This window comes from Catharus ustulatus, chromosome 13 (assembly GCF_009819885.2).
Source record: "Catharus ustulatus isolate bCatUst1 chromosome 13, bCatUst1.pri.v2, whole genome shotgun sequence".
Lineage (NCBI taxonomy): Eukaryota > Metazoa > Chordata > Aves > Passeriformes > Turdidae > Catharus > Catharus ustulatus.
The window spans coordinates 4,993,286-5,018,711 of NC_046233.1; the positions used below are offsets into that span (position 1 = coordinate 4,993,286).

Here is a 25,426-nt window from a genome sequence, read left to right on the forward strand (position 1 = left end):
TCAAAACTGGATGCAAAACCAGCCAGGTAAAAACCAGCTGCTTCTTTTAAGATGTTTTAACATTTAGGCAAGCCATGTCTCTTTGGGTTGCCTTAGACTATTACTGTTCTTTTTGTGCAGGAAGGAGGGCAATTCTTTTTTTTTCAGTGCTCCTGGTATCTCGAATTGAATCACAGTAGAAGGGCAGGGAAGCCTAAACTCGTGGGCTGGAGAAGCAGCAGCTGGGTGGTAGGAGTCTGGCTGGTGCACAGAGGTGCCTGAGTAATGAGATGTGATCAGAGCTGCACCTCCTCCTTCTACAAAAAAAAAAAAAAAAATTCAGAAAAGCAACCTTGACCAGGCCAAGTTGTACTCAGAGTCAGACAGGCAGCCCCTGGGATGCTCAGTAGTTTTCAGGAGCATTTAAGGATCTGACAACCTACGTGGATGGGAAGGCTATTAAGAAAACATTAATTAGCTCAGGTGGACTTAATCATCTGGTTAAAGGGAACATATATTGCAAAACTTCCACAAAAACATTTTAATTATTCCTAATTGTTCTTCCAGCCCTCAAAAACCAGTTCCAGATTTCCAGATTTTTTCTTTACCACTCTTTTGTCTTTAAATATGCATGTAGTTTAGGTAAGATTGAAATTAGGAATTATTTAGGAACATGTCTGTACAGGGTAGGGAGTATTTGAAGGGAGCGGGATATCTCTAGAGCAGTTTCCTGAGTGTTGCCTTTTGACCATGACTTGGAAAAATTTCAGTTAAAGTTATTACTTTATTGCTTTGTCCTTGTTTGTATTGTATTTTTTCCCCTCTTGTCTTCATGAATCCAAGTGTGTTAGGCAGAAACTTGCAATACTTTTATTCAGGATTCTTTTTATGCCTATCTGTGTAAATATTAGCTCACAACTTATTCTGAAGCTGTTCATTTAATCACCAGCCTTTATGACGAGGACTTGAATTAGGAGGGTTTGTTAGATGAGGTGATAGCTAAGGAGCTTATATTGTTCTTTAACGAGATATTTGAGGTCAGGGCACTTTTCAGTCCTCAGGAGCAAAGGGTGTCTTGGGTACAGCACCAATTCCCCAGGGGGGAACTGGGGTTATCCCGGACTTTGGGCAGGGATGTCTTTGTGCTGAATGTACCCCACTGTGAATGCTTGGGGCGCCCGTCAGCTCCTTTTGGGCTGGGATGGATCTCGCAGGGTGGGGAGGAAATGGGGCAAAGCTCTGCCCACATCCTGAGGCAATTCCGTGCAGCTTTGCTTAAAAATGCAAACGCCTTTTTTATCCTTTCTCGGCACTGCAAACGATCCTGGTGTCGGGTTTGCACAGAGCTCTGTGTCCCTGTGTCCCTGGGCAGGAGGCTGCTCCAGCTGCTGCGTTTTGTCCCCCTGCCAAACGCGACCCTGCTCACCTGGGGACAGGTGGCCCCTTCTCCCGCATCCCTCCGCAGTGCCGAGCGCATCCGGACGGGAAAAACCCAAAGGAAGTGACAAAAAGGGACGGGGACTCCTCACCCGCCCCCATCAGAGGCAGCAGGGCAGTGTTTTTTTTCCAGAGGTCATGTTAGAAGCACACCCATGGTTTTTACGAGCGTGGGAGCGGGCCGGGAACGCCGCGATGATGCTTCTGGTTGAACCTGTTGCCTCTGGGTGTGAGTCAGGGCTGGCGGGGCCGGGACCCCGGGTACCCCCCACACCCCTGCCCCATCCCGGCCCCCCAGATATCCCCGGGGTGCTCCGGGGGTGCAGCCCCTCGGCACAGCCCCCCTCGCTCCTGCACCCTCGGGTTTTCCCTTTATCTGCGGTAAAGGGGCTGTGGAGGCGGAGCGGGTGGGTGGGGATGGCAGGCGTGTGTCAGCAGCGGGAGGCGAGGCTGCCAGAGCACGGCGGCAGCACGGACGGACAGACGGACGGACAGACGGCTCTGCCCTGCCCTGCCCTGCCCATGCCAGCCCTGGCACCGAACCGGGGAGCCGGGGTCGGGGTCGGGGCTGCGGCCAGGTGAGTGCGGGAGCGGGGCTGTGCCGGGGTCCCGGCTGGGATCGCTGCTGGAGCACACACGGATTGTTCAATGTGCTGGCAGGCTGCTCGGGTTGGTTCCTGTCGCGTTTTTGTGAGTGTATTTATTTCCAAAGTTCGGTGCGGGGTTGTAAAGAGGTGCTTCTGGCTGGGCAGGAGGGCTGTGAGACAAACATAAACTTAAGCACAGAGTGAAACTGCCGCAATCTTCTAGAAAATAACTTATTAATTCAAGTAAATTGCATTTCCACTTGGCTTCACTTTTTCCACATCAGGTTTTAATAGTCAGTTGTAGTCCTAGGAAAGTTTTAATTAAACAGAGGGAAGGCTGCTGAGAAAGCCATTTTTTTCCCCAAAACATAAATCATAAATGCGCTGGGTTATCTTTCATTGTGTTATAAATGTTTCAGATGCATCACAGCACAATAACGTCATTTTTTACAAAACTTGAATTGCCTCTGTAGTGGCAGGTAGCATGGCATGTCAGGTTTTGGCAGAGGCCAGCTGGAATGTTGTGTGTCCTGGGGGTTTCTGGTGTGGTGGCTGCACCCTTGGCAGCTTTGGAAAAACTCCAGTGGGGAGAGGAGGGAGTTGCTGTGATGGCCTGGGTGCCTCACTGGATCCCTGTGTCACAGGCTGATCTCTCCCTGAGCCCTGTCCCTGGGTGCCCAGCTGGATCCCTGTGTCACAGGCTGATCTCTCCCTGAGCCCTGTCCCTGGGTGCCCAGCTGGATCCCTGTGTCACAGGCTGATCTCTCCCTGAGCCCTGTCCCTGGGTGCCTCACTGGATCCCTGTGTCACAGGCTGATCTCTCACTGAGCCCTGTCCCTGCCTGCCCAGCTGGATCCCTGTGTCACAGGCTGATCTCTCCCTGAGCCCTGTCCCTGGGTGCCCAGCTGGATCCCTGTGTCACAGGCTGATCTCTCCCTGAGCCCTGTCCCTGCCTGCCCATGGATGGAGGCACCCCTGGTTCCTCCCTGTGGGCTGCAGCTGATGTAAACCCCAGCGTGCTGCTGCTCCTGTGGGGCCCATCAGAGCAGAGGGACATCCCTGGGGACACCACATGGGTTCCCCTGTGCACCCAGACACCCTGGCACTGCTGGAGAAGGGGGCAGGAGGTGATGCTGCCGAAAACTGTGAGGCTGGGCTGGGAAGGTGCAGCCCCTGATGGCTCATCCCCAGGGGCTGGCTGATGCTGCTGCAAAAGGAGAGCGAATTCATATGAAATCCTGATCCCACAGGGGCAGCTGCCAAGCCCTGAGTGACTTTGATCTCTTCTCCCAGCTGGCACTTTGCAGGAAATATGTGGGATTCTAGCAGGAGATGTGCTGGGGGTGGCTTCCTCCTGTAGCTGCTGCTGCTCTGTACATGCTGTACCTCTGCTCCAAAATGTCACACTGGGTGTCTCAGTGTCTTCACAAGAGGAAGGGCTTGGTTTTTCCAAGCTGCTGCTGTTCCCTGGGGATGTTCTGACTCAGGGATGTAGACCATAGCTGTCTATACAATTACTTCGTAAAGAGATTTTTTGCAGTCTAATCAGAGAGAAAATGACTTTAGCTGCCCTGCCAAGATCTCTGGGAATTTCTAGCAGTGAAATTAAATGCTGTTGTTGGGGGCAGATGTTGTCACTGGCAAAATCCTCAATTTGCAACACATTGTCTGTAAGAGTGTGAAATTACTGAGAGGCCATCCTGTATTTATGTACTCCTTTTAATTGATGTTATGAATGCAGTTATTGCTCAGCCCATGCCATAGCTGAGGATGCACAGGAATTGTGATTTGCTGAAATTGTATCACCTTGGGGTGAGAGGACTGGTGATTTAGTGACCGTGTGCTGCTTCTCTCTCCCAATCCTCCTAGCTATTCCAATGGAAACAGCTGGAAAATCTCTATTTCCGTGAGAAGAAATTTGCTGTGGAAGTCCACGATCCCCGCAGGTGAGGCTGCAGAGGCAGTTCTGTCAGTGGGGTTAATCTTTACCCAGAGTGAGAACTCACCCTCACGTGTTAGTGGATGGGGTGGGAGGTGCCTCAGAGCTGACCTGAGTTTACTCTGGGCTTTGGGATGATCCTGATCCAGCGTTGGGCAGGGCACACTGGGGCTGTCTCAGCTCTGGGTGTCCTCTCAGATTCCCGGGGTCCATTCAGGGAATTCTTGGAGCAGGGGGAGGACTGTTTGTCATAGCCAAATCTGCAGCAGCACTGGGTGATGGGATGAAGCAAATCTGAGTTTTTGCATCCCTAAAATGGAGGCTGAGCCTTGCCTGGTTAAGAGAGAGGCATTGTGGACTTAAAACCTCAAAGAACTGTCTTGAAATTGCATTTCTTTTTACCTCCTCAGGATTTCGGTGTCGAGAAGGACCTTTGGTCAGAGTGGGCTGGTGGTGCAGACCTGGTATGCAAACACTTCCCTGATCAAGTCCATCTGGGTGATGGCAATCAGTCAGCACCAGTTTTACTTGGACAGGAAGCAAAGCAAAGTAAGTTATGAGGCGTTTTACTGCAAGCATGGGTTTCAACACCTTTCCTGTATATCCTTCAGCATATGTTTTTCCACGGATGGACTACTCTCCAGAGAAAAACTACAAATTGTTTTTGTCAGCTTTTTGAGCAGTCTATTAGTGGTGGTATTGTTATTTGATCCATTTTAGCCTGCCTGCAGTTAAGGCCTATGGAAGTGTAATCAAGGAAGAGGGAATTCCCATGTCTGGGTGTCTGATCTGCCTTTCCTTTTGTCTCCTTTCCTGTGTTTGTTTTGAAACCTGCAGAGATTGTAAGCTGGGAGATGGTTCAGGTTTTGGGGGAGAGGGGAAAGGAATGCCAAGCAGCCCTTGTATACCACAGGCACCTGTGTGATGCTGTTTCTTTAGCCTTAATTTTGTGGGAGATGAGGTGTGAAATGTCATCTTCTGTGATGTGTTCTGAAGTTAATTAGAGGTAACTCAATGAGGCTGTTGGTTTTTTTTTTAAACTTCTTCAGGCAAAAATTCCATCAGCCAGAAGTTTGGATGATATTGCCATGGATCTGACAGAGATGGGAACACCAAAAGTGTCAAAGCTAGTGACTTTGGAGGCCAAGAATCAGCTTATTATGGCCAGCAATGGCAGTTTGATCTCCTCAGGTAATACTGCATGTAGATGTGAAGTAGCCAAGTACAATGGGGCTTGTGTTTTTTAAAAGGGAAATGAGACTACCAGGCAATAAAAATGGCCTTTACCTGGAAATCCTCTGATCCAGAGTGTGTTTTCCAGGCTCTCAGGATTCAGAGGTCAGTGAAGAACAAAAGAAGGAGAAAATTATGGAGCTAAAGAAGAAAGAGAAACTCCTTCAGGAAAAACTGCTTCAGAAAGTGGAGGAGCTGAAGAAAATCTGCCTGCGAGAAGCGGTGAGAGCTGCACCTCACCCTGGGGTCGGGCAGGTGGGAGCCCCTTCCTCCCTCTGAGCCTGACCTGGACCCCTCTGTTCCCCAGGAGCTGACAGGCAAGATGCCCAAGGAGTATCCTCTGGGTGCTGGAGAGGAGCCTCCCCAGGTGAGAAGGCGTGTTGGCACGGCGTTCAAGCTGGACGACAACCTGCTGCCCAGTGAGGAGGTGAGCGTGGGCACAGGGCTGGGGTGGCCAGACCATGGCCAAAGCCACTTGGAGACAATCCAGCTCTTCCCTGGGGGTTTCTAGAGCAGGCAGCTGGGACAGTGGGAAATTCTGGTGGGTTCTGCAAGTTTACCCAACCTGAACCCCTGATTTGGCCATGGATGTATGAATTTTAATGGATATTTTGCTGGTAATTGGAGAAGATCAGGTGCATAATGCCCTTTGGCAGCCCATAGCTCTGAGTTTTTCTGGAGCATTGGCTTGTGTTGTGTTGGGATGGTGTTTGAACCCAGAAGGTGTCAGGGGTGTGCACTGTCCCCCTTGCAAAATCATGTCTGTGTGCATAGTTGTGTGACAGGTGACAGGAGGAGGAGTTTTACCTGTGGCTTAATGAGGGTTCCACCTGACTAAAACCTCCCTGCATTGCTCAAGAAGCTAAAATGAACTTTGCTGGCAGAGACTGACTTGAGTGATAGGGTAATTCAGATGTTTGCAGTTTCTGGACACGCTCCATCCCCCTCATTCCTTGTGAGATTTGTTAACAAGCTGTGTATCCAAGTAGGTGTTGGGCACTTGGCTCTGTCTTTCACCAGAAACTCACTACCCTGCCTCACAGGGCTGCTGTGCTCCTTGTCTGCAGCAAAGTGATTTTGTGGACTGCTTAAATGCTATTAAACCAAAATCCTGCTGACCAGATTTAATAACGTGTTGCTTAGCAGTTCTGCAGTGCCTTTCATCTGAGCTTCTCAAAGTAGTTTACAAACAATTAATTAAAGCCTGAAACTCCCTCTTACGTAGGTATGGTGATACCAATTTCCATTTTTGTTTTCTCTGAAGTAGGAAGAGATTTTGAACAGATGTTTTTTCAGGGTTGGACTCATAGCAGGAGGTTTAGCAGCCTAAACCTGAATTTAAGAGCCTGTGTTTTGTTACCTGGGCTTCAGAACTTTGGACCTTGCCCAAGAGATCTCAAAATTGTGTCCTAGTCAGAAATGAGATCTAAGACTTTGATATGCTGTGATTGTCTTGTGTATAAACTTCAGCGTTTCTGTATTTTGTCCTCAAGATTTCACTTCATCACCACACAAATAGATCTTCTTTTTAATGACTCTCATTGATAATTTATCTCTGGAGTACAAGCAAATAACTCATCTCACGAATTTGCAGGATCCTACTTTGCAGGACTTGGAGAGCAATTTTATCATACACCAAAAGCTGGTGGAAGCTGCCAAGAAACTTGCCAGTGAGCCAGACCTCTGCAAAAACGTGAAGAAGAAAAGAAAGCAAGAGTATGCTGATGCTGTAAAAAAGCTGCAAGAGATAGAAAACTCCATAAATGAATATAGAATCAAGTGTGGCAAAAAACCAACCCAGAAATCAACTCTGGCTCTACCAGGTGAGAGAATTCCCCATGTTCTGATGCAAACAGGAGGGAAAAGGAGCAATTTGGCTTACTTAGAAACTTTGTTTACATCTTCTCTATATGGTTTTTTATCTTCTCCAAGGCAGTTAAATAAGAAAAAAAGAGATGAAACTGCTGCATCTGATACTCAGTGCACTGCTGTAGGCTGGGGGCAGAGCAGGCCGCAGTTTTAGGAGCAAGCACAGACATGTTCCAGCACCAGATGTGGGCTGAAGGTGCTGCGCACTGAAAGGCTGGCAGCAGCACCTTGGATGAAGCTTTTCTGCTGCCTGAATTCCTGGTGTGTTGAGTGCAGTTGTACATCTGAGATGCCCCATGCAGCATCTCTCCCCCATCCTTCCCGTGGTGCTTCAGTTCCAGCAGAAACAGAGCAGGCAGGATGGAGGAAATAAGGAGGGAAGATTCAAAATTCTTGATTCAAAATTCCTGATTTCCAGGTAGTCATAAGTGAAGTTCAGGAGTTTATGAATGCAGTTAGTAGCAAACAGATTTGTTAATAAATCCATTTGCCACTGATGAGCAGAATGAAAGCAGCTACTCTTGGCCCCTCCATTCTGATAGTGGGATTCTCCTAAGGGAAGTGAGATTCCTGCTGCTGCTTGGGATAATGTGTGAAAACCTGTTAGTGTCCAGGCCAGTTGAAGGAGTTTTGGATCCTTACCCCTGACACACCACGGCATCACTGGGCTATCCATCATCACAAAGTGATTATTCTGAAAGGCTGATGATCAGTATTTAATGTGGGCCCAGCTTGTTCCTGATTGACAGAGGGGAGGGAAACATCTGTTTTTCCAGTCTGGATACTGTATTACCTGGGGCACCTGGTGTGTGGTAATGACCAGAAAGGCTGGTGAGCAGAGACATCCATCCCTCCATCCATTCATGGGTGCTGTTGTTTGTTGCTGGCAGTGTCTTGCCCTGTTGTCAAAGCCAGCAATAAGCAGCTGCATTTCCTTCCAGTCCCAGGCTCTCACCCTGCAGTCTGTATTTGTTTATCAGTAATTGATTCTGTGTGTAACCTGGTCTCTGTCACCAGCAGTGCTCTCGAGTCTGGGTTTCAGAAGGGTGAGCAGTGATGAGTCACTTGTCTGTGAATTCAGGGAATGACTTGTTGGAAGTAGTATGTTAAATATTCCCATTGATTTATTGAATCAAACCATAGCTTTTTCCATCCCAGCCCCAAGGGATAGGAGGTGAAGGACATACTGGACTGCTTTCTGTGTTCCACTTCCCTTTCCTCCCTCTCTGGCCCAGAGTTTCTTCCTCCCTTGCAGGGAGTTGCACAGACCTGGGATTTAAATTCGCATGTGTCACCATATCTGAATATGTCAGCATTGCACACCCCCCTGAATCCAGCACTGTAGCTTTAGGCTGGCTTTTTTCTTTTCCTCAGCAGGCTTTGTTCCTCCCCACACTGGGCCCAGTTCCACATTTTACCACCCTGTGGTCAAATCCGCATGAATCAGCTCCCCTGGAGCTTTTTCCCAGTGTCAGGTTGCAAGCAGAGCTGCAGCCCGTCCTGGTGGTCTGACAAGTCCCCCCAGGGCAGGGGCCAGTTCAGATTTTTGCTGTTCTTGAACAGCTGCTCTGTCTACTGCATTCTTGTACCCAGACCTTTCCTGGCAGCAAATTGTGACAGCAGGAGCAGCACACATTGCTCGTGCTTGTGGTGGCTGAGGGCACGAGCAGGTGTCTTACACAAAGTGGCTGCCACTGTCATTTTTTGTTGCTTCCTTTCTCTCATGCTTGAAGATTCATGGAGATTTTTCACCCCACCAGTGCCATGTCTTGCCAGAGGGATTGAGCTGGCTGTGGGTTCATTATCTCTATTTCACTCTCATTTAGCTGCTGGTGCAAACCTGAGTGAGGACAGGCTGTTTCTCAGTTAGGGACAGTGTGTAGCATCAAGGTGAGACAGGTATAGTGAAGTGCTGTGAATAAATAACAAAATGTAAAAAGAAACAAAAAATTAGCATGCCCATACAGCAGTTCCTGTTTTCTGTGTTGTTGGAATTTGCAATACCTGGATGGAAATCAAGGTGGAATTATTCTGGATTGATCTTAATTTAACTGAAACAGGATCTGTGTGCTGATGAAACATTCAAAAGCGAATGCCAGATTTTAAAAGGCTTTTTGTACCTACCTGGTGGGGTTTCAGGTGTACCTAGAGCAGATTAGCTGCTAACAGCCAAGATCTACATGTCTGTGTAGGCTCCTGACTCCACTGAAGGCACCAAAACACCCTGTGAGATCTGTTGGAAATGGGGTGGAAAACACCTTTGTAAATCTTGGCTTGATTCCTGCTGCAGATTAAAAAAAAAAAAAAATAAAAAAAAACCTCTTTGATAATTACCTGGGTCGCTTGCTGAACTGCAGTGAACACACAGTGATGATGTACCAGGACTGTCTTCAGGCTGTGAGGGCTGAAGAATATGGATTGCAGTGTTACAAGTGTCAACTGGCTCTGAAACTCTAGAAAATAAACTGTATTATGATACTTGTAAGTAGATGTTGGCTCTTTTATGCTTAAAGTGTTTGTTTTTATTCACAGATGATATAATTCCATCTGAGAGCAGCTCCCTGTCAGACACAACCACCTATGACGATGGTATGATGCTTATCCTTTTTTTCCTCAAGAAGTTTTTCCATTCACAAATATTTCTTTGACTTAATGTCCTTTAGCATGTCCCATCCCTGGAGGAGTTCAAGGCCAGGCTGGACAGAGCTTTGAGGAAAACCTTTTAGAGGGAGGTGTCCCTGCCCATGGCAGGGAGTTGGAATTAGGATCCCTTCCAATACAAGTCATTGTATGATTCTATAATTTTGGTGGCTTTTGGTGATAAGTTACTTTTTAGCAGAGGGAAAAATAGCTACTCAGGAATGTCTTTCCTCTTAATGGGTTAGTTATTGAAAGTGTCTGCTTTGTGAGCTGACTTGAGTCATCTTTAGAGAAAGAAGTCGGTTTTAACATGACCAGCCTGTAAACTGAGGACACTGTGAGTGTCTGTAGGGCCTGGCCTAGAGCTGAAGCACTTACAAATTGTGAGAATCAGCCCAGCCTTCCTGATCTCACAGCTACCATAAAACTTAGGGAAAAGTGGAACACTCACAGATACTAACACTCTATTTACGTTTGTCTGTTCCCTGGTGAGCTTGCATCTTGTTTGCTCAGCTTACTCATTTCACACACACACCCACAGACACACTCACACCCTGTTCCACAAGGTGGAAAGCACTTGGCCTGCCTCTCCCTTAACTGGGTAATCGTCATTGGGGGACAAAATTATCTAAATTATTACTCACTTCTCAGTTCGGGCCTGACTCTGATCTCCCTTTTTCCCAGTTTTAGACTTGTACAAACCAGGTGGTGCTATAAAATGGATTTACTCCTGATTCCTGCTTGTACAAGTAGGAGTGGAGCCAGGCTTGTGAACGTGTTCTCTGTGATGCTTGTCCTGCATTTATATGTATTAGTTGGAGTTTCCTGTTGGCTCTGTCGGGACCTGGTTGTGCCCTAAGCAAAGTGAGAACAAGGATCAAACCAACATCTTCCCAATTGCCTCCAGCCAAATTGTCTGTCAGTTGTCTTTGCTCATTCAATTGCTTTTGAAGTCAGTCCCTTTTAGGTTGTGCTTCAAAACTAATTCTTAAAATGTCATTTTCAAGAGCTGGAAGGTGAGGGACAGGAACTGGCCTTTGCAGAGGCTGAGCTTGCCTGCTTGGCTCTGGAAAGGATTGCTGTGCAAACAGATGTTTTCCCAGGAAGTTCCATTCTGGGATCTGGCACAGCCCCAAGCTGGGTGTAGTCTCAGGAGTTGGTGCTGCTGGGATCTAAAGAACCTCCACGATGTCCTGTCTGTGGAGAGAGCTCAGTGCAGGCAGGAAACCTTTTCTAGATCCACAGCTCCTGTCATTGTCTCAATACTGCAAAGTGCTTCTCCTTAGAGGCCACAGATTTGCACCCGGGGCAAAAATATCATGGATTTTGCTCTAACAAAATGCATATTCCTTTCCAACAGTCAATGAATCACTTCCTGCAGCAGCACAGAGACCCAGCTCTGCACAGCTTTCTCCAAGACTTCCACCACCAAAGTCCCTTGGGGTGGAGAGAATTCATCTCAGGAAGTCATCCATAAACGAGCAGCTCTTGGAAAGCAGGCACTCCAGGTAGGCACATCTCACTGCTGCTGCACTCTGCACCTGCTGCCATGGGCTCCATCCTGCCCCTGCTGAGCATTCCAGCACAGCCACTGCCCCTGTGCTCTTCTGGCCTTACAGGATTTGGTGATGGGAGCTGAATTTCCTGATTAGGAACAAAAAGTGTGGATAAGTAGTTGACACAGTATCTCAAATCAAGGAGTAGTGTAGTTTTTCTGAAGAGGTTTGAGATGGGTGAGAAATTTGATAGCAAGGGCTGTATTTCATTAGGTGCTCATGCCTACCACTGCTGTCATTCTTTGTGTCATTTTTTGGGTTTTTTTTCAGTTTTATTGTAACAACTTGTCATTTTCCTGATGACTGTGCTTAGTGGATTCAGGCAGCACCAAACCCTACCCGTCCCTCCTGATGGTATCAGTATTTCAGCAGGTACATTGTCAAAGCAGACATAATTCATGTAAGGCCTGATGGAGAATTCTCTGTTTAAAAGCAGAGTTAGTGGGATTCATCCAGCTTCCATCATTAGTGTGTGTGCCTGTGGGATTTGGGCACTTTAGGAGCTGGAACAGCTCCATGGAGCACATCAGCAGCAGTAGGTTTGCAGGTGATTGTGTGATCATGTCAGATCTGTGCTAGCAGCTGTTCCCAGTGTAGGGATTCCCACTGATCCTGAGATTTCTTGGCCTGTTTTGTGTGAGCAGGCTGTTAAAGACACACTTTAAGAATGTTTTAGAGTTTTGAGCAATGCCATGTCTTTGCTTTTTTCTCTGAAGATAAGCAGAACACTCCTCCACATGAAGTTCAGAAGTCAAATTATAGCCATGTGTACCCATTCAGCTGTGATGTGCTTCATTTGAAAACCTAATTTGTTTAATTCTTTGTTACCTCTGCTACCTGCTCTGTCTCTCCTCGATGGTTCTGTCCTTTGGCAGCAGCTTGTCCTGTGAAGATCTCCCTTGAACCACAGGAATGCGCTGAATTTTCCTTTCTATTCAACAACTCTGTTTTTCACACCTTCCCTTACGCTTGCTCTGCCCTTTCCTCTGTTTCTCCAAGACTTCAGGCGCCCAAACTCGGTGTGCTGTGCCTTGTGAGATGTTTAACCTGCCGGGTTTGTCTCCTTGCTGCAGGGAGGTGCTCTCGACGCACAGCAGCCCTTTCCGGACGCTGGAGCGGCCGGCGCAGCCCCACGGCGGCAGGAGCATGCCCACCACCCCCGTGCTCACCCGCAACGCCTACAGCAGCAGCCACCTGCAGTAAGGGACCCTGCTTCACTGCCATGCCCAGCTGGGGAGGCATGAGAATAAAAGAAAATGGTGTTAAGAGGGCAAAGGGTTGTTTGCTGCCCAGTTTTCCCACAGCAGGCTCTCCAAATGTTGGTCAGAGCCATTACTGTGGGAAGCCAGCTGTAATATGAGCTCACCTGTACTATTAGACAGCTGACAATCCATGCTGGAGCAGGAGAGATGCTAGGAATCTTAAAATGATGTTATCAAGAGCTGAAGATTTGGTTGGTTGGTTGGGGTGGTGCAGCCTTGAGAGACAGATCCAAAGGAAACCCATCTTTCCATGTTCTGCTCCAAGCTCGTTACTTGTGTAGGCTTTACCTTTCTAAAAGCTGAGAGAGCCCTCCTGTAAATCATTACCAAATGTGTGTTTCTGACCTTAGCTCTGTGTGTCCCTGTCACAGATTAACCTTGCTCACCCTGACAGATTATTGTAAGGCAGATCTCCTACTGTTGCAGCCAATACAAAATTCAGCCAAGCTGAGTTCTGTGCATTGCAAATACTTTGTGTGGAAAGATAAGGCAGGATTTGTGTTGTGCTTGGATTGGGCAGGCACCTGACCTGTGTTTGTGTGGGACTGCCTTTAACCAGCCAACATCTGTGTTGTTCTAGGCCAGATGTTTCCCCACACCACTGCCGGCAGCGCAGCGGAAGCCTGGAATCCCAGACCCACCTGCTGTCCGAGGCTCCTGCTGACAAGACTGCCTTCTCCCTCTCCAAATCCCAGCGGAGCAGCAGCACAGAGATCCTGGACGATGGATCATCCTACACCAGCCAGTCAAGCACAGAGTATTACTGCGTGACGCCCACTCCCAATCCATACTACACCACTCAGACGCTCGACAACAGGACCAGGGGTCGAAGACGGTCGAAGAAGCACAACATTTCTGCCGCGAGTTCAGGGAGCATGCCAAACCTGACCCACAAGGACGTCCGCAGTGGTGTCTTCCACAAAAACCAGGAGCAGCCTTCCTCTAATTACTACATCTCTGGATACTCCCCGTACACCGAGCCTGATGTGTATTACAACGGAGGATATGTTTATGAGAGTGACACAGAGGGGCAGTACAGCGTCAACCCCTCGTACCGCTCCTCGGCGCATTACGGATACGAGCGGTACCGGGAATTGCGGTCCTACCACGAGGACGAGGTGGACAGAGTTCCACACAACCCCTACGCAACCCTGAGGCTCCCCAGGAAGCAGGTTGCTAAAACGGAGCACATAACCAAAAACATTCACAAGGCCTTAGTAGCAGAGCACCTCCGTGGCTGGTACCAGCGTGCCTCCAGCCAGAAGGAGCAGGGTCACAGCCTGCAGGCAGGCTTTGAGTCGGACCGAGGCTCTCAGAGGAGTTTGGGCTTTGCTGGGCTGCAGACGCCGTGCTCGCCGAGCAGCCGCGTGTCGTCCTTCTCTTCGGGTAATGTCTGATTTCGGCCGTGCTGAGCGTTCTTGTGAGTCCCTGCTGTGCTTTCAGCTCTGCCCCCTGTCACTGCCTCAGTGAAGTCAGCAGAGCTCTGTCCTGAAAGGTGGGCTTTGTTCCACCCAAACTAGGATCTTGTTCCGTTCTTGGAAGGAAAATCTTGTTTGTTATCTGCTCCTAAGGGTGAAACAGCCTTTTGCTCTTTGTGCAAGCACGGTAACCCAGAGAAGGACAAAGAACATTGGAGTTTCAGACAGGTGTATTTAGCAACCATGTAAATGCAGTGGCTGTGATGGCTTCCAAAATGCAGTCCAGTGAGCATCACTGAATGTCAGAAAGCACTTTAAAAGCTCCAGAATACCTCCTGTATAGTGCTTACCTCCCTGCAAGGCTTGTAAATTGTATTTTGTGCTTGCATTGTGTGCCTGTGTCGTGCAGAACCCCATAGAGATTGCTGATGAGAATTGTCTTGTTTGCCTCAGCTGACTTAGCTGAAGAAAGGTCTAATTTGTTGTAATCCTTTATTTTAATTTCAGCATCTTCTACAAACACTGCTGGGAACTGGAGAAACCCCCTTGCACTGGGACTTTCAGACTACGATACCTTGTCTCATTCCTCCTATGCCAGCTGTTATGGGAACGTTTATGGCAACCTTCCTCTGCAGAGCAGGTGAGTACAATATATGAAAATTTTCTGCCCCTGCTTGTGGGGGCTCTCCCAAGGGCTGCAGAGAGCTCAGGGTCTGCTTGGTCCCTGCAGGAAATCCTGCAGCTCTCGCTGCTTCTGCGAGGCATTTTTTATGTGTCTCCCCACTGTAGAACATTTTGCTGTGAGGACAGAAAGCTCCTGCCCTGGGGAATGACTCTGCCCTCACAAATGCCATCACATTTAAATGCACTTATGCTCAGTGTAATAAGTACCCCACGTGTGCCTCCTGCTTTGTGGGTTGCAGTTTGTGCTTGCTGCCAGACCGACTTGTGTGAAAATACTGAATTTTAATTCTGTTTGTTTTAAAATAAATGAAAGTGTAAGGGAATACATAAAAGCTGCCACTAGATCCTTTTTTTTCTAAACTACGTGCTATGGGCTGTTTTACTGAAGTGATTTAAAATATCTATGGCAACAGTGTTTAAAAATACTGTTTCTACTAATTTTTGGATTTCTTATAATGAAGCTTTGAAAATTCTGTTTGTATTAGCAGCTTTATCTAAATGAGGTTCATTAGCTATTAATTTTCCATATTCTGAATCACTTGTCTGATGGTTTATCTGCTTTATTTTCTGTTTTAATGTGGTCATGGCAAACAAGCAATCAGTACACCCAACAGTGTTGGCAGAGCTCAGGGCCAGGTTGGATGGGGCTTGGAGCAGCCTGGTGTGGTGGAACAAGATGAACTTTAAGATCCCACCAAACCAGTCTGTGACACTATGACATTTTTAAGCAGCTGAGATTCCTCTTGCACACAATTTTACCAATTACAGCACCAAAAAATGGGTTTATCTTTGGAGGCAAACTCAAACTAACCAGTAGAATGTTAAACCTAAGGCATGTGCATGCATTGATGGATTCAGCTGATCCTGGTGCCTGGTGTGTGTTGCAGGACGTACGCGGAGCCGAGCCAGCTGGGCGGTGACGAGGAGGATGGCTTGGAGGAAGAGCTGCCCAGCAGTGAGCAGAGGCTGTACTGGCACGAGGACTCCAAGCCTGGGACGCTGGTGTAGCCCCCGTGCAGCCCCTCTTTCCTCCCCCTGCGTGCCTTGCACAAAGCACCGAGGCAGACCTCGGGTGGAACTGGCAAAAGGAACAAAAAGAGGAAGCAGGCTGTTGTGCTGGGAAAGGCTGGATTCAGCATTCAGAGGGACTGCAGCAAAATGACAAAGTCTTACCACGAATGGAGTTTCTTTGTGAGTCCGTACAGCCCACGGGAGCCAGGGCAAGCCACAGTTCATCTATGACCAGATGCAGCACTTGGTTGAAGTATTTATATTTAGCAAGCACTTTTTGGGAAGATTGGAAGGTGTTGAAGGCAAACCTCAGAGAAAAAAAGAATAATGTGAAAAGGAGACTCTTATGGAAAAACCAGGAATTTTAGGAGCACAAGTCTGATGTCTGAAAGAAGAAGAAAAAATGAAAATTTATTCTGCCATGGCTTATGAGGACCTGGAAGAGGTTTCATAGGCTTATGAAGGATAGATACTGTGTGTGTGAGTGAGGCAAAGGGTGACTGAATCAGTATTGGAACATTACTTGAAGGAAGGCTGGAGTTTTTTTGTTATGGAGGTTTGAATGAGTCTGTCCAGTTTTTGGGGTGTTGTTAAGAGTGTTTGTTAGCACCACAAGCAAGTTCTGGAAAGAAAATAATTTGCTGACATATACATTGTGTAAAACTCTAGGTAGTTGTGGATTTGGAAACAGAAGCAGTAAACTTTGAACTCTCTTTTCCATGATAAAAAATAATTAATAACGGCCCATTTAATGACCTTTCCATGGTACAACTTCTCAGTGTGGAGGAGTAGGCAAATTTTCACCGTGGCTGCATGGTGACCCCTGTTCATCGGGCAGCAGTGACGCGCTGCTGTGCCACAGTGGGTCAAGGACCCCAGGGATTCTTCCCCAGGGAACAATTTGGTAGCAATGGCCAGTATTTTAAGGTGGATGCAAACACAAACAGCCAAGTGGGTGCCTTAAAATGAGGGGCATTAGGATTGTACCGCGCGTCACCTGGACTGCCGGGTGCGCTGCGAAGTCACTGAGTGACAGAACAGCGTTTTCACAGAACCATTTGTGTAGGAAAAAAGTGTGTGACTGCAGTCTTGGTTTAAGAGGGATAAACCTACCTCAGGTCATCCATCTGTAGGAACAAACTGGCACGGGGTTGTCCTGCCTGATTCCTGATGACTCGTCTGCATACGGTAAAATCTCTCTCGTTTCTCAGCTGTACTGTGCTTCAGGATTCCAGAAATGGTGCTCTTTTGTTCTTTTTTTACAGAAGATTAGTTACTCCTTGTTCATATTGTGAATAGAAAGGTTTCTGATAAAACTTTTTTGACCTTTTTTACCAGTATTCCAGAGCATGTAATATATACAGAAGGACACACTTGTTAAGCTGGTACTTAGTTGTTTGTATTATTAGAGTCGCGATTTGGAATTAAACGAACAAAAACAAAATAAAAAATAACTTATTTCCTTGGTTTTGCATATTTGTATAGCCTTCTAGAAATGCGAAAGCTCTTTTTGCTTATTCTTTTACTACTCCTGAATTTTTAGACCTATGATTTTGTATAGGTCAATAAACTAAAAAGTGTGCTACCAAAACCACTTCAGCATTTCTCCTGTTTCTCCTTGAGTGCTTGGGAAAGCGCAGTGGGTGTTATTTCAGGGCTTTGAAGGAAATCAGTGTGGTCTGATTTCTTTTGGCCTGTGGTGTTGGGTGGAGTGCAGAGGGTCAGTGGCCTTGTCTGAAGGAAGGTTGGCCCCAGGCAGGTCAGAGATATGAATGAAAACATCAAAATATCAGGTCAGAATTTCTGCTTCTCCATCAGCTGTACTGAGGGAGCCAAGCTGGGCTCACTCAGCATCCCTCCAGTGACACAGAGGTGTCCTTGTGTTGTTGAAAATGCTTCTTGCTCATCTGTCCTTCCACCTAGGACTTGCCACAGCCTCTCCCATTTGGAATGTGACTTTTGGGGTTTGTGTTGCTCATGTGCTGGGTCCTGTTTGGAGTTTGTGCTGCCTAAGACACTGACCTGTCTGTAAGAGTGACAACTGCTTCTACACCCTGGTCACCCAGTAGTTGAGATTATTCAGTCTCACTCTCCTCTCTTCAGAGTTATTTGTCATTCCCTACTTTTTGTGGTGTCCATGAACTTCACAACCATCACTGAATTTTTTTCTTATTTCCAGGCTGTTGGTGAAAATAGTTGCTAAAAAAAACCTGTGGGTTTGCCCATTAAAATTAACCCCATGACATTGTACTTTTGTATTTCTCCCAGCAGCATTTGAGGTTTGTCTGTTGGCAAGTTCTTCATAAATTGTCTGCTCCCTCCTGCTACAAACCACCAGTGCTTTGAGCAGGAGGCTGAGTGGTCCCAAGTCCAGAAAGCTTTTCCTACAAAAAGGAAATGAGATATGTGCCCCATTGGGTTACCATTCCTTTATTTTAATGCTGTAGCCACAGAGTTTTGTTTTGGCTTTTCCATCAGCATTCAGGATTTAGCTCAGCCCAGCACATCCATACTGGCACAGTGCTGGCACTCAGCCTGGCTTCCCAGCTTGCTGGGACACAACCAGGGTGATTTTGGATGGAGTTGTTGAGAAGATGGGAATTTGAGGTGGGTTTGGGTTGAGGATGGTTTGCTGTGTTTGGGGATATTGTGTATAAAACCTTTAGGGCCAGAGTTTAGAGCCTGGCTGCAGTTTCCAGTTGGCAAGAGCTGAGCAGAGGAACTGGAAATCCAAGTGGAATGATGGAGCTGTGGCACTTGAGCCCCTCTTGTCATTCTCCACATGCCTGCCTCTGCAAGGGTTTTGTTTTTAGAAACTTCTATGAAGAGTGGAAATGCAGAGTGAAGAAGGAGGCCCAGAAGAAGAGAATAAGGATATCCAGAATTCTTTTCTCAGATTTTGTTTAGGGTCAGTTTTGGGTGGCACAGGGAGGGAAAGGCAGACTATGACATCCCTGTGGCTTCTCCTGCCACTCAAGGGAGCTGCTGCTGCATCCAGTTCACCAGAACCTTTAACTTTGCCCTCTGCAGATTTCCAGCTTGCTTTGTTGCATTTCTGGAGTGATGTTTTGCTGCAGATGTTCAACTGTTCACAGTCTGTATAATGCAGCTGAGGAGGTAATAAAGAGACACTTGTAATCATTATCTTATTTGTTCACAGCTGAAATACAAATTGCCTGTGCTTTGTTTGAATTCCTATCTCATCTGTGTGTTGCTGTTTAACCACAGCCTGCCTCACCAGGGTAGCTGAGGACATCTAGTGCCTGACAGCAGAGTTGAGGAGAGGAGCCTTCCTGCCTCCTGTGCTCCTCTGGAATCCTTCCTGACCTTGCAGTGTGAAGAAATGCCCAGAAATTCTGATTTGGTAATATGAGCACAAAGCCAAGAGGTGAACAAGGTAAAACACCAGACCCACAGGGTTTGATTTTACAAATATCCCCCTCTTCAGAAGGTGGATGGGAGTGTGGAGGGGAAATAAAACCCCACATAAATGTGTATGTAGTGCAGTGTTTGAGTGCTTTTAGTTAAAAAGACCCAGTCCTTGCCAGGAATCCTTAAAAAGGAATTTGGGCACTGAGCTAAAATAAGCCATGCCTGATATTTTTAATTGCTGTCTGCTTTTTCTCTGCTGTTTTGAACAAAAATACTCTGAGATATGGGAGGACAAACACTGAGGGAGTTGCCATGAGCCCCGTGGGAGGCTGGTGTTGGACATTCCTACAGTGCAGGGACCAGGAGGGATGAGGCTCAGTCCAGGAGCTCCTTTCCCTACACAGGAAAATCTTTTAAGATCAGTAACCTTTAAAATTCACCTGACTGTGCTTATGAGAAACTTTCTGGCCGAGGTGACTCAGTGTGTGACTGTTTCAGGTTTCAGCTGACTTCTCATTTATGATCTTGGACTTGCTCAGCTGAAGTGTGAAAAATGCAACAGCAATGTTTGCAGCTCCTGGGTGGGTGAGAAGCCTCCGCCGTGACCCAGCCCATCCCAAAATGTGTGTAGGAAATGCTGTAAAGGCTGAAGGTTTGCTCCATCTTCTGGGCTTTGGGATCACTGCAGGAGAGCTGCAATGGGGAGAAGCTCCCTGCCCTTGCCTGGCACTGTCTGGATATGTTCACACTACTCCTAGGAAGATTTCTGCATTCTACACTATTCTTCCTTCTTCTAAATACTTTTCTCTCGTATTTAATAAATTTCTGATGTATAAAACTGACAGTCTCAGCTGAAGCAGGGCCTCACACAAGTAGTGAAATCACCCTCAGTGAAATCTCTCCCAGGGCAGGATTTTCATCAAGTTTTTATTCTGATGGAGCAAATGGAGCCTGAGGTGACATTTCCTCCTTGGAGGAAGGGGCAGTGTGAGTTGTGATCAGTGCTGGTAGCCCAGGAGGACACAAGGCACAAAGGTCAGGGCCTTAATGACAGAGATTCTTCTTTTAACAAGCGGCCTCTCCTTGCCATCCATCCAACTTCGTTATCCCTGTCTGTCACTTATGATGAATGGAGCCCCCATAAATCCATCAGCAAGTCCTTGACTGCAGAGGGATGTGCTGTGCCTCCCAGGACATCTCCTGCCCCATTCCAGCACAGCAGGAATCAGTCTCAATTTATATTTAATCATTAGAGTGCCACCAAAGAGCTGCAGATGGAGAAGAGTTTGCAGCCAGCCAGGGCTCAGCTGGAGTAACTCTAGAAGAAATCCTTCCACCTGTTGCCAGCCTGAGGTTAGGGAAGGACGTGTGCCATGTGTACAGAACGAGGTGCCCATGTGGCCTTTGCATCATCACTGCCTGTGGGCAGTTTTGGTGGCAGGAGGATACGAGCTGTGGGGCTGTGATAGGTTTGGATGCTGTAAAAGAGATATACACATTATTTCAAAGTGAAGGGTGACATTATTCCCCAGGATAACTCTGTTTCCCATCTGATCTGCTTATGCTGAATTCAGTGTTTCACATAAATGTGGAGGTGATTGCTCCTTGCAAAGGTTTTGGTGTTGCTTCTTGCAGAATCCTTGACATCATGTTATTGCAGTTCTGATTTAATGGTGCTGCCAGGCAACACTGGGAGTGAAACTATAGATTTGGCCTAAAAAGAGAAGGGTACATTTTAACATTTAATTCTAGCCACTGGCTTTAGTGTAAGGCTTTCATCACTCCTGGGGTTCTGCCCTGCAAACCCAGAGCACAGATAATAAATTGTGAGAAGAAAGGTAGAGTTAGCAGTAAATAATTGCTGAATTGCAAATGCTGTCATAGATGGGTTCTTAGACAGTTTTCAGGGAGATTAATGTCTTCTCTCAAGGTCTGAGCTTGCATTTCTGATGCAAGTATTGAATCTCTGAGCCTGTTCTGCACACAGATTTGCAATAACAAGCCCTCTGTTAATGGTAGTAAACATTTGGGTAATGCCCTGTGTAATGCCCATGGGTGGTGTGAGATTCTGCACCATGTTTGCCTGGTCTGGGTGGCTGTGCCCATCAGACAGGGTTTCTGCCCCCAGGCAGCCCCTGGGGCAGGGCTTAATGTCCCATTTGATGGCCAGAACCAGCCTCAGCTCTGTCCCAAAGCAGGTGCAGCCACACTGAAGCAGCTCAGGGCACCTTTTGGGTTTGCCCACTGGTGAAAATTCCCAGGTAGAGCCGTAGCTCAGTCCCTGAAGTCATGGTCAGGTAACAAACATCATTAATTGCCTGCTCCCCATAAAATAACAGAATTACTCATGGTCTCTCACAGACCTGTTTTTATTCACCACAGGCTGGTTTTCTACTCCTTCTGGCAGCTGCTAGCTCTGTGCTTTGGGAAGAAGAGGTAACAAACCACCAACCAGGGATAAAAACATTCAGGTGTTTAGAAGTGCTTCACCAAGGTCACATAAATAACAAGCTGGGAAAGGAAAATACCAAGTTAGCAGAAACTAGTGCTGAGTGTTTCAGCATTTTGCCCATGTTTGTGCTATAAATGATACCACTTCAGAATGTGGTCAGTAAAAAAAAAAAGAGCTGGGAGGTGTAGTGTTGTTCAGTGGCAAGCAAGCACAGAAAGTCAGTCTTTGGGGAACAGGTTTTGGCTCTGAATTAGGCAGAGGTTTGTCCTGGGTCAGCCCAGACTGCCAGGAGCAGCTCATTTGCCTTTTGTGTCATCTCCAGGCCCCCACCAGCAAAATCTCAGTGTCAATGTTCATATGTGGGGCTGTTCCCTACCCCCAAATCATGGGGCTTTTGATATTTTTAAATTATTTAAACCAGTTGAAATAATTTAGAAATCCATCTGCTGATTATTTAAACATTTTTTGATACAAACCAAGGCACACAAATCTGACTTGCCATTGCATTTCCCTACAGGATTTCTTTGGACAGGCCGCTGTGAGTGGTGAGTGCCCTGCCCCAGGCTGAAATGTTCTCTCCTTGATTTCTGTCATGACCAAAGTCTTCTCCATGCTCCTCTTTTCTCCCTAAAGTTGTTAAAGTTTTCTTTTCCCTGTAATCACAGAGGTGGATGAGGACAGAGGTTGTTTCCTACTGCATAGGTACTGTAGCTGCTCTCAGGCTTCTCTAAAAATTGAAACTGAAAAAAAATAAATAAATCACCAAGTTCTTTTTTGGGGGGCCAAATTAGAAGCATCCAGGTCCCACAAAAACAGGAGATGCAGCTCCACTTGTTTCTCTAGAGGCAGAGGAAATTACAAGGCATCAACACATGATGGGAGAGATGGTGGGAGATGATGAGATGTCAGCACAGAGAGATTGGCTGAGCTGGGGCAGGGCTCATCTCCCCCTCCCTGCTCTCCATCCTGCCCTGATCCAGCCACTGCTGTGCCTGCTGCTTCTCACAGGGTTTGACTTTGCAGCTCCCTGTGAAGCAGCTTGTGCAAATACTTCCAAAGTCAGATGTCCTTACTCTATTTAAGCACCAAACTTAATCTGGTATATTATATCTGGAAGAGTTTGGAGGTGTGGTGGGTGATTTTTTTTCCCTTGGTGTTTTTCCCACAGGGTGTCTCTCTATGACTGCTCCTGTTCCTTAGTGGTTGTTATTGTTAAGATCCCATCATCTGACCCTTTATAATCCCTGTATTGGGTTACACATGCTTGGGGTATGCTACTGATTGTCAATTTTAGACTCTCCCATCAGCCTATGAGTTTCTTAAAAGTAATGCAAGGTTGTGTTACATGAGCACATTCCTGACTCGTTCCAGTTGTACTTGGAAATTGCCATGAATAGAGGGAGTTAATGTGGGTTTATAAGCAAAAAATCAAAAGCCAACTTTATTTATAGAGATTTATAGAAATTGCTCTCCAATATTTGGCCAGCATGTGTCCCATCAATTACCTTATAAATAGAACAGTTTTTAGGCACTCAAAACATGGGGTCATGGGCTGCCTCCTGTCAGTGGTCAGGCCTTCCTGATATTCAAGTTAAGAAGTTGTCAGCCTTTGGTCTTTCAAGGATAGGTTGGAATTTTTGGAGAGAATGTGTAAATGAGACAAAAATCAATGAAGTGAAGCAATCCTGCAGGAGAGGCTGGTGGGTTTTGTTCCAGAGTCCATCCATATGTGAGTACCTGCCTTACAAACAGCAGCAGTGAGCCAGAATGGTTCATTACCAAGGGCAGACCTCTTCTTCTGTCAGTGTGCTCCTAAAGTGCTTTAGTTTAATTGCTGCTTGGGTTCCTAATCAGTGTGAATTTGTGCTGCTACTACCTGTAGGAATTTTCTCTGTGGTTGCTGCAAGGTACCTCTTGTCTCCTGCTGGGGCTGTGAGTGCAGCTCTGGCACAGCACAGCTCTGCCCTCTGGTAACAGGGCACCTCGTGCAGCAGCTTGTTAGTGCAGGGATTCCTGAGCAAGTGCTAAATTGGTGTGGAAATAGCAAGTGTCACCAGTGGAAGTGCCTTTCCTGTCTTAATGAAGGTTGAGAGATGCATGATTATTTTGGAAAGCTCTGAGAGGAACACAACAAATGCTCTTGGGAAGAAGATGGGAGTTTTAGATTTGGAGAAGTGTTTTAGACCCACTGTGATCGTGTCCTCACCTCAAGGGTGTTGTTTGTTGCTCTAATGTGCTGTTACCAGAACACCGAACACTAAAGCAGTGTGTTAGGAAAGGAAGTACATCCTGGAAACATAATTTATGGAGGAGAGACCTAAAGTAGGCAAAATCCGATCCCCACCTTGGAATCTGTGGGATTAGCACCCATGTCACCAGGAGAGGTGTCACCAGGCAGCCCCTGGGAACGGCATCATTCCCAGTGTAGTGTTTCCTCATCGTGGTATTGACAAGTGATATATTTCTGCTTAAGAGAAAAGTGGTTTTCAAATACCTGATAGTGTTCTCAGCACCCCTGTTTTCCTTCTCAAGAGGACTTCATGGGTTTGACCCTGCTTAACTTAGATGATCTGAAAAGACCATGGCCCAAGATGGCCTGGCTGAGGACCATGGAAACCCAAGAAGGTGGCTATGGGGCTTTATTTACAGTCAAGAAATTAGCAAGTGAGAAGTAAGCACTGAATAGACATCTTCTGTGGCCCAAACTGCATCGTTTGGGGGAGTAGCATACCGGCTACTGAAGAGCACTGATTTATTTGATAACATCAGGAAACCATTTATGGGCTCTATCATGGGCAGCAATTACTGGGGGTTAGAGCTGCTGGAGCAGATAGATTGATGTGTGGGCCTGCTGTTGTGCTTGCTACTGCATATATAAAACAAGGATAAGGACATCCCTGAAATACCAAAGGGGCAAATGGAGCCACTGCATTCTTGGCTTGGGTTTTTATTATCTTTTCCTTTTACCACTTACTCTGTTCTTAATTTTTTGCCCTCTTCCCTGCTGTGTAACAGCATGAATCAAATGAGGACCTTTGGAATAATGGACTTTTGATGGAGGTTAACAGGGTTAGAGCTCCACATTTCATGTTACAAAGCACAGCAAAGAGCACCATCATCATGCAGAGCCTGTTCTGCTGCTGGCAGGCTCCAGCAGAGCCGTGGTCGAGCCTGTTGATGAGAAATATGGCTTAAAAATTGGCAGGGCATGGTTTCACAGCTTCTCCCCCATGGTTTTTGCTCCTATGGAAGCTGCATTTGCAAGGTGAGGATTTGATTTGACACCCATGCAAAGAAAATTTGAAATTATGTGAGGAAATCTTCCTAATCCAATGAACAACCCAAACTGCGAGTAGCAAAATTAGCCACTCTGCTGTTACAAAGAAAACAGGGACATGGTGATGTTGGAGGTGTGGCTTTCTGGTTTGCTGTGTGAATTTAGCAGCCTATAAAATAGGTTGAGGAAAGAATAGGGCACTTAGATGAAATGGGCACCTAACAAAAAAGGAGTTGGGGAGTTACATCAGATCTACAAATATAACAAAGTAAGACTTTGTAGTTGCTTATTAAGTCTGAATGAAAAAAAAATGGTAAAAAGTGGGAGAAGGATGTGCTTGAGATGACTGTCAGAGAAGAGTTGATGGTGCAAATGTTGAGTTGATGTTTATGACAGGGCCAGGCAAGAAGCAGGTGTTGCATTGTCCTGGTGGGAGCAGGGATGTGCCTGAATGGGAAATGCTTCCCCTGGACACTCAGGCAGCTTCCAAGGGCTGGTGCCTGTCCTGGCAAGGACCTGTGTCCCCAGGCACAAGTGCATGTTGTACCAGCTCTACCTGCCTTTTTCCATCTTGGAGGACTTTCCCTGGCCAGGATGTGAGGTTTTGGAGAGGTCACCAGCTGAGGGTGGCTGCACTCACACCAAAACCCATGGTGGTCAGTCAGGGCTTAGACCTGGCCCAAGGCAGTGCAAGGCCTGTGGTCTTTGGC

The 25,426-nt window shown here is 46.9% G+C and overlaps 1 protein-coding gene across 2 annotated transcripts in view; it reads left to right on the top strand.

The window, feature by feature from the left end:
• Nucleotides 1-17,141, top strand: part of FRMD4B (FERM domain containing 4B) — a 121,819-nt gene extending 104,678 nt beyond the window's left edge. For both annotated transcript variants that reach the window (XM_033071968.1, XM_033071967.1), the window contains exons 12-23: nucleotides 3,873-3,949; nucleotides 4,353-4,491; nucleotides 4,992-5,133; nucleotides 5,264-5,397; nucleotides 5,483-5,602; nucleotides 6,770-6,998; nucleotides 9,577-9,633; nucleotides 11,045-11,192; nucleotides 12,314-12,439; nucleotides 13,083-13,888; nucleotides 14,428-14,560; nucleotides 15,492-17,141. In XM_033071968.1, coding sequence (XP_032927859.1) covers nucleotides 3,873-3,949; nucleotides 4,353-4,491; nucleotides 4,992-5,133; nucleotides 5,264-5,397; nucleotides 5,483-5,602; nucleotides 6,770-6,998; nucleotides 9,577-9,633; nucleotides 11,045-11,192; nucleotides 12,314-12,439; nucleotides 13,083-13,888; nucleotides 14,428-14,560; nucleotides 15,492-15,612 — 2,232 coding nt within the window. In that variant the 3' untranslated portion in view covers nucleotides 15,613-17,141. The remainder of the gene's footprint in view (nucleotides 1-3,872; nucleotides 3,950-4,352; nucleotides 4,492-4,991; nucleotides 5,134-5,263; nucleotides 5,398-5,482; nucleotides 5,603-6,769; nucleotides 6,999-9,576; nucleotides 9,634-11,044; nucleotides 11,193-12,313; nucleotides 12,440-13,082; nucleotides 13,889-14,427; nucleotides 14,561-15,491) is intronic.
• The last annotated feature ends 8,285 nt before the right edge of the window (nucleotides 17,142-25,426 follow it).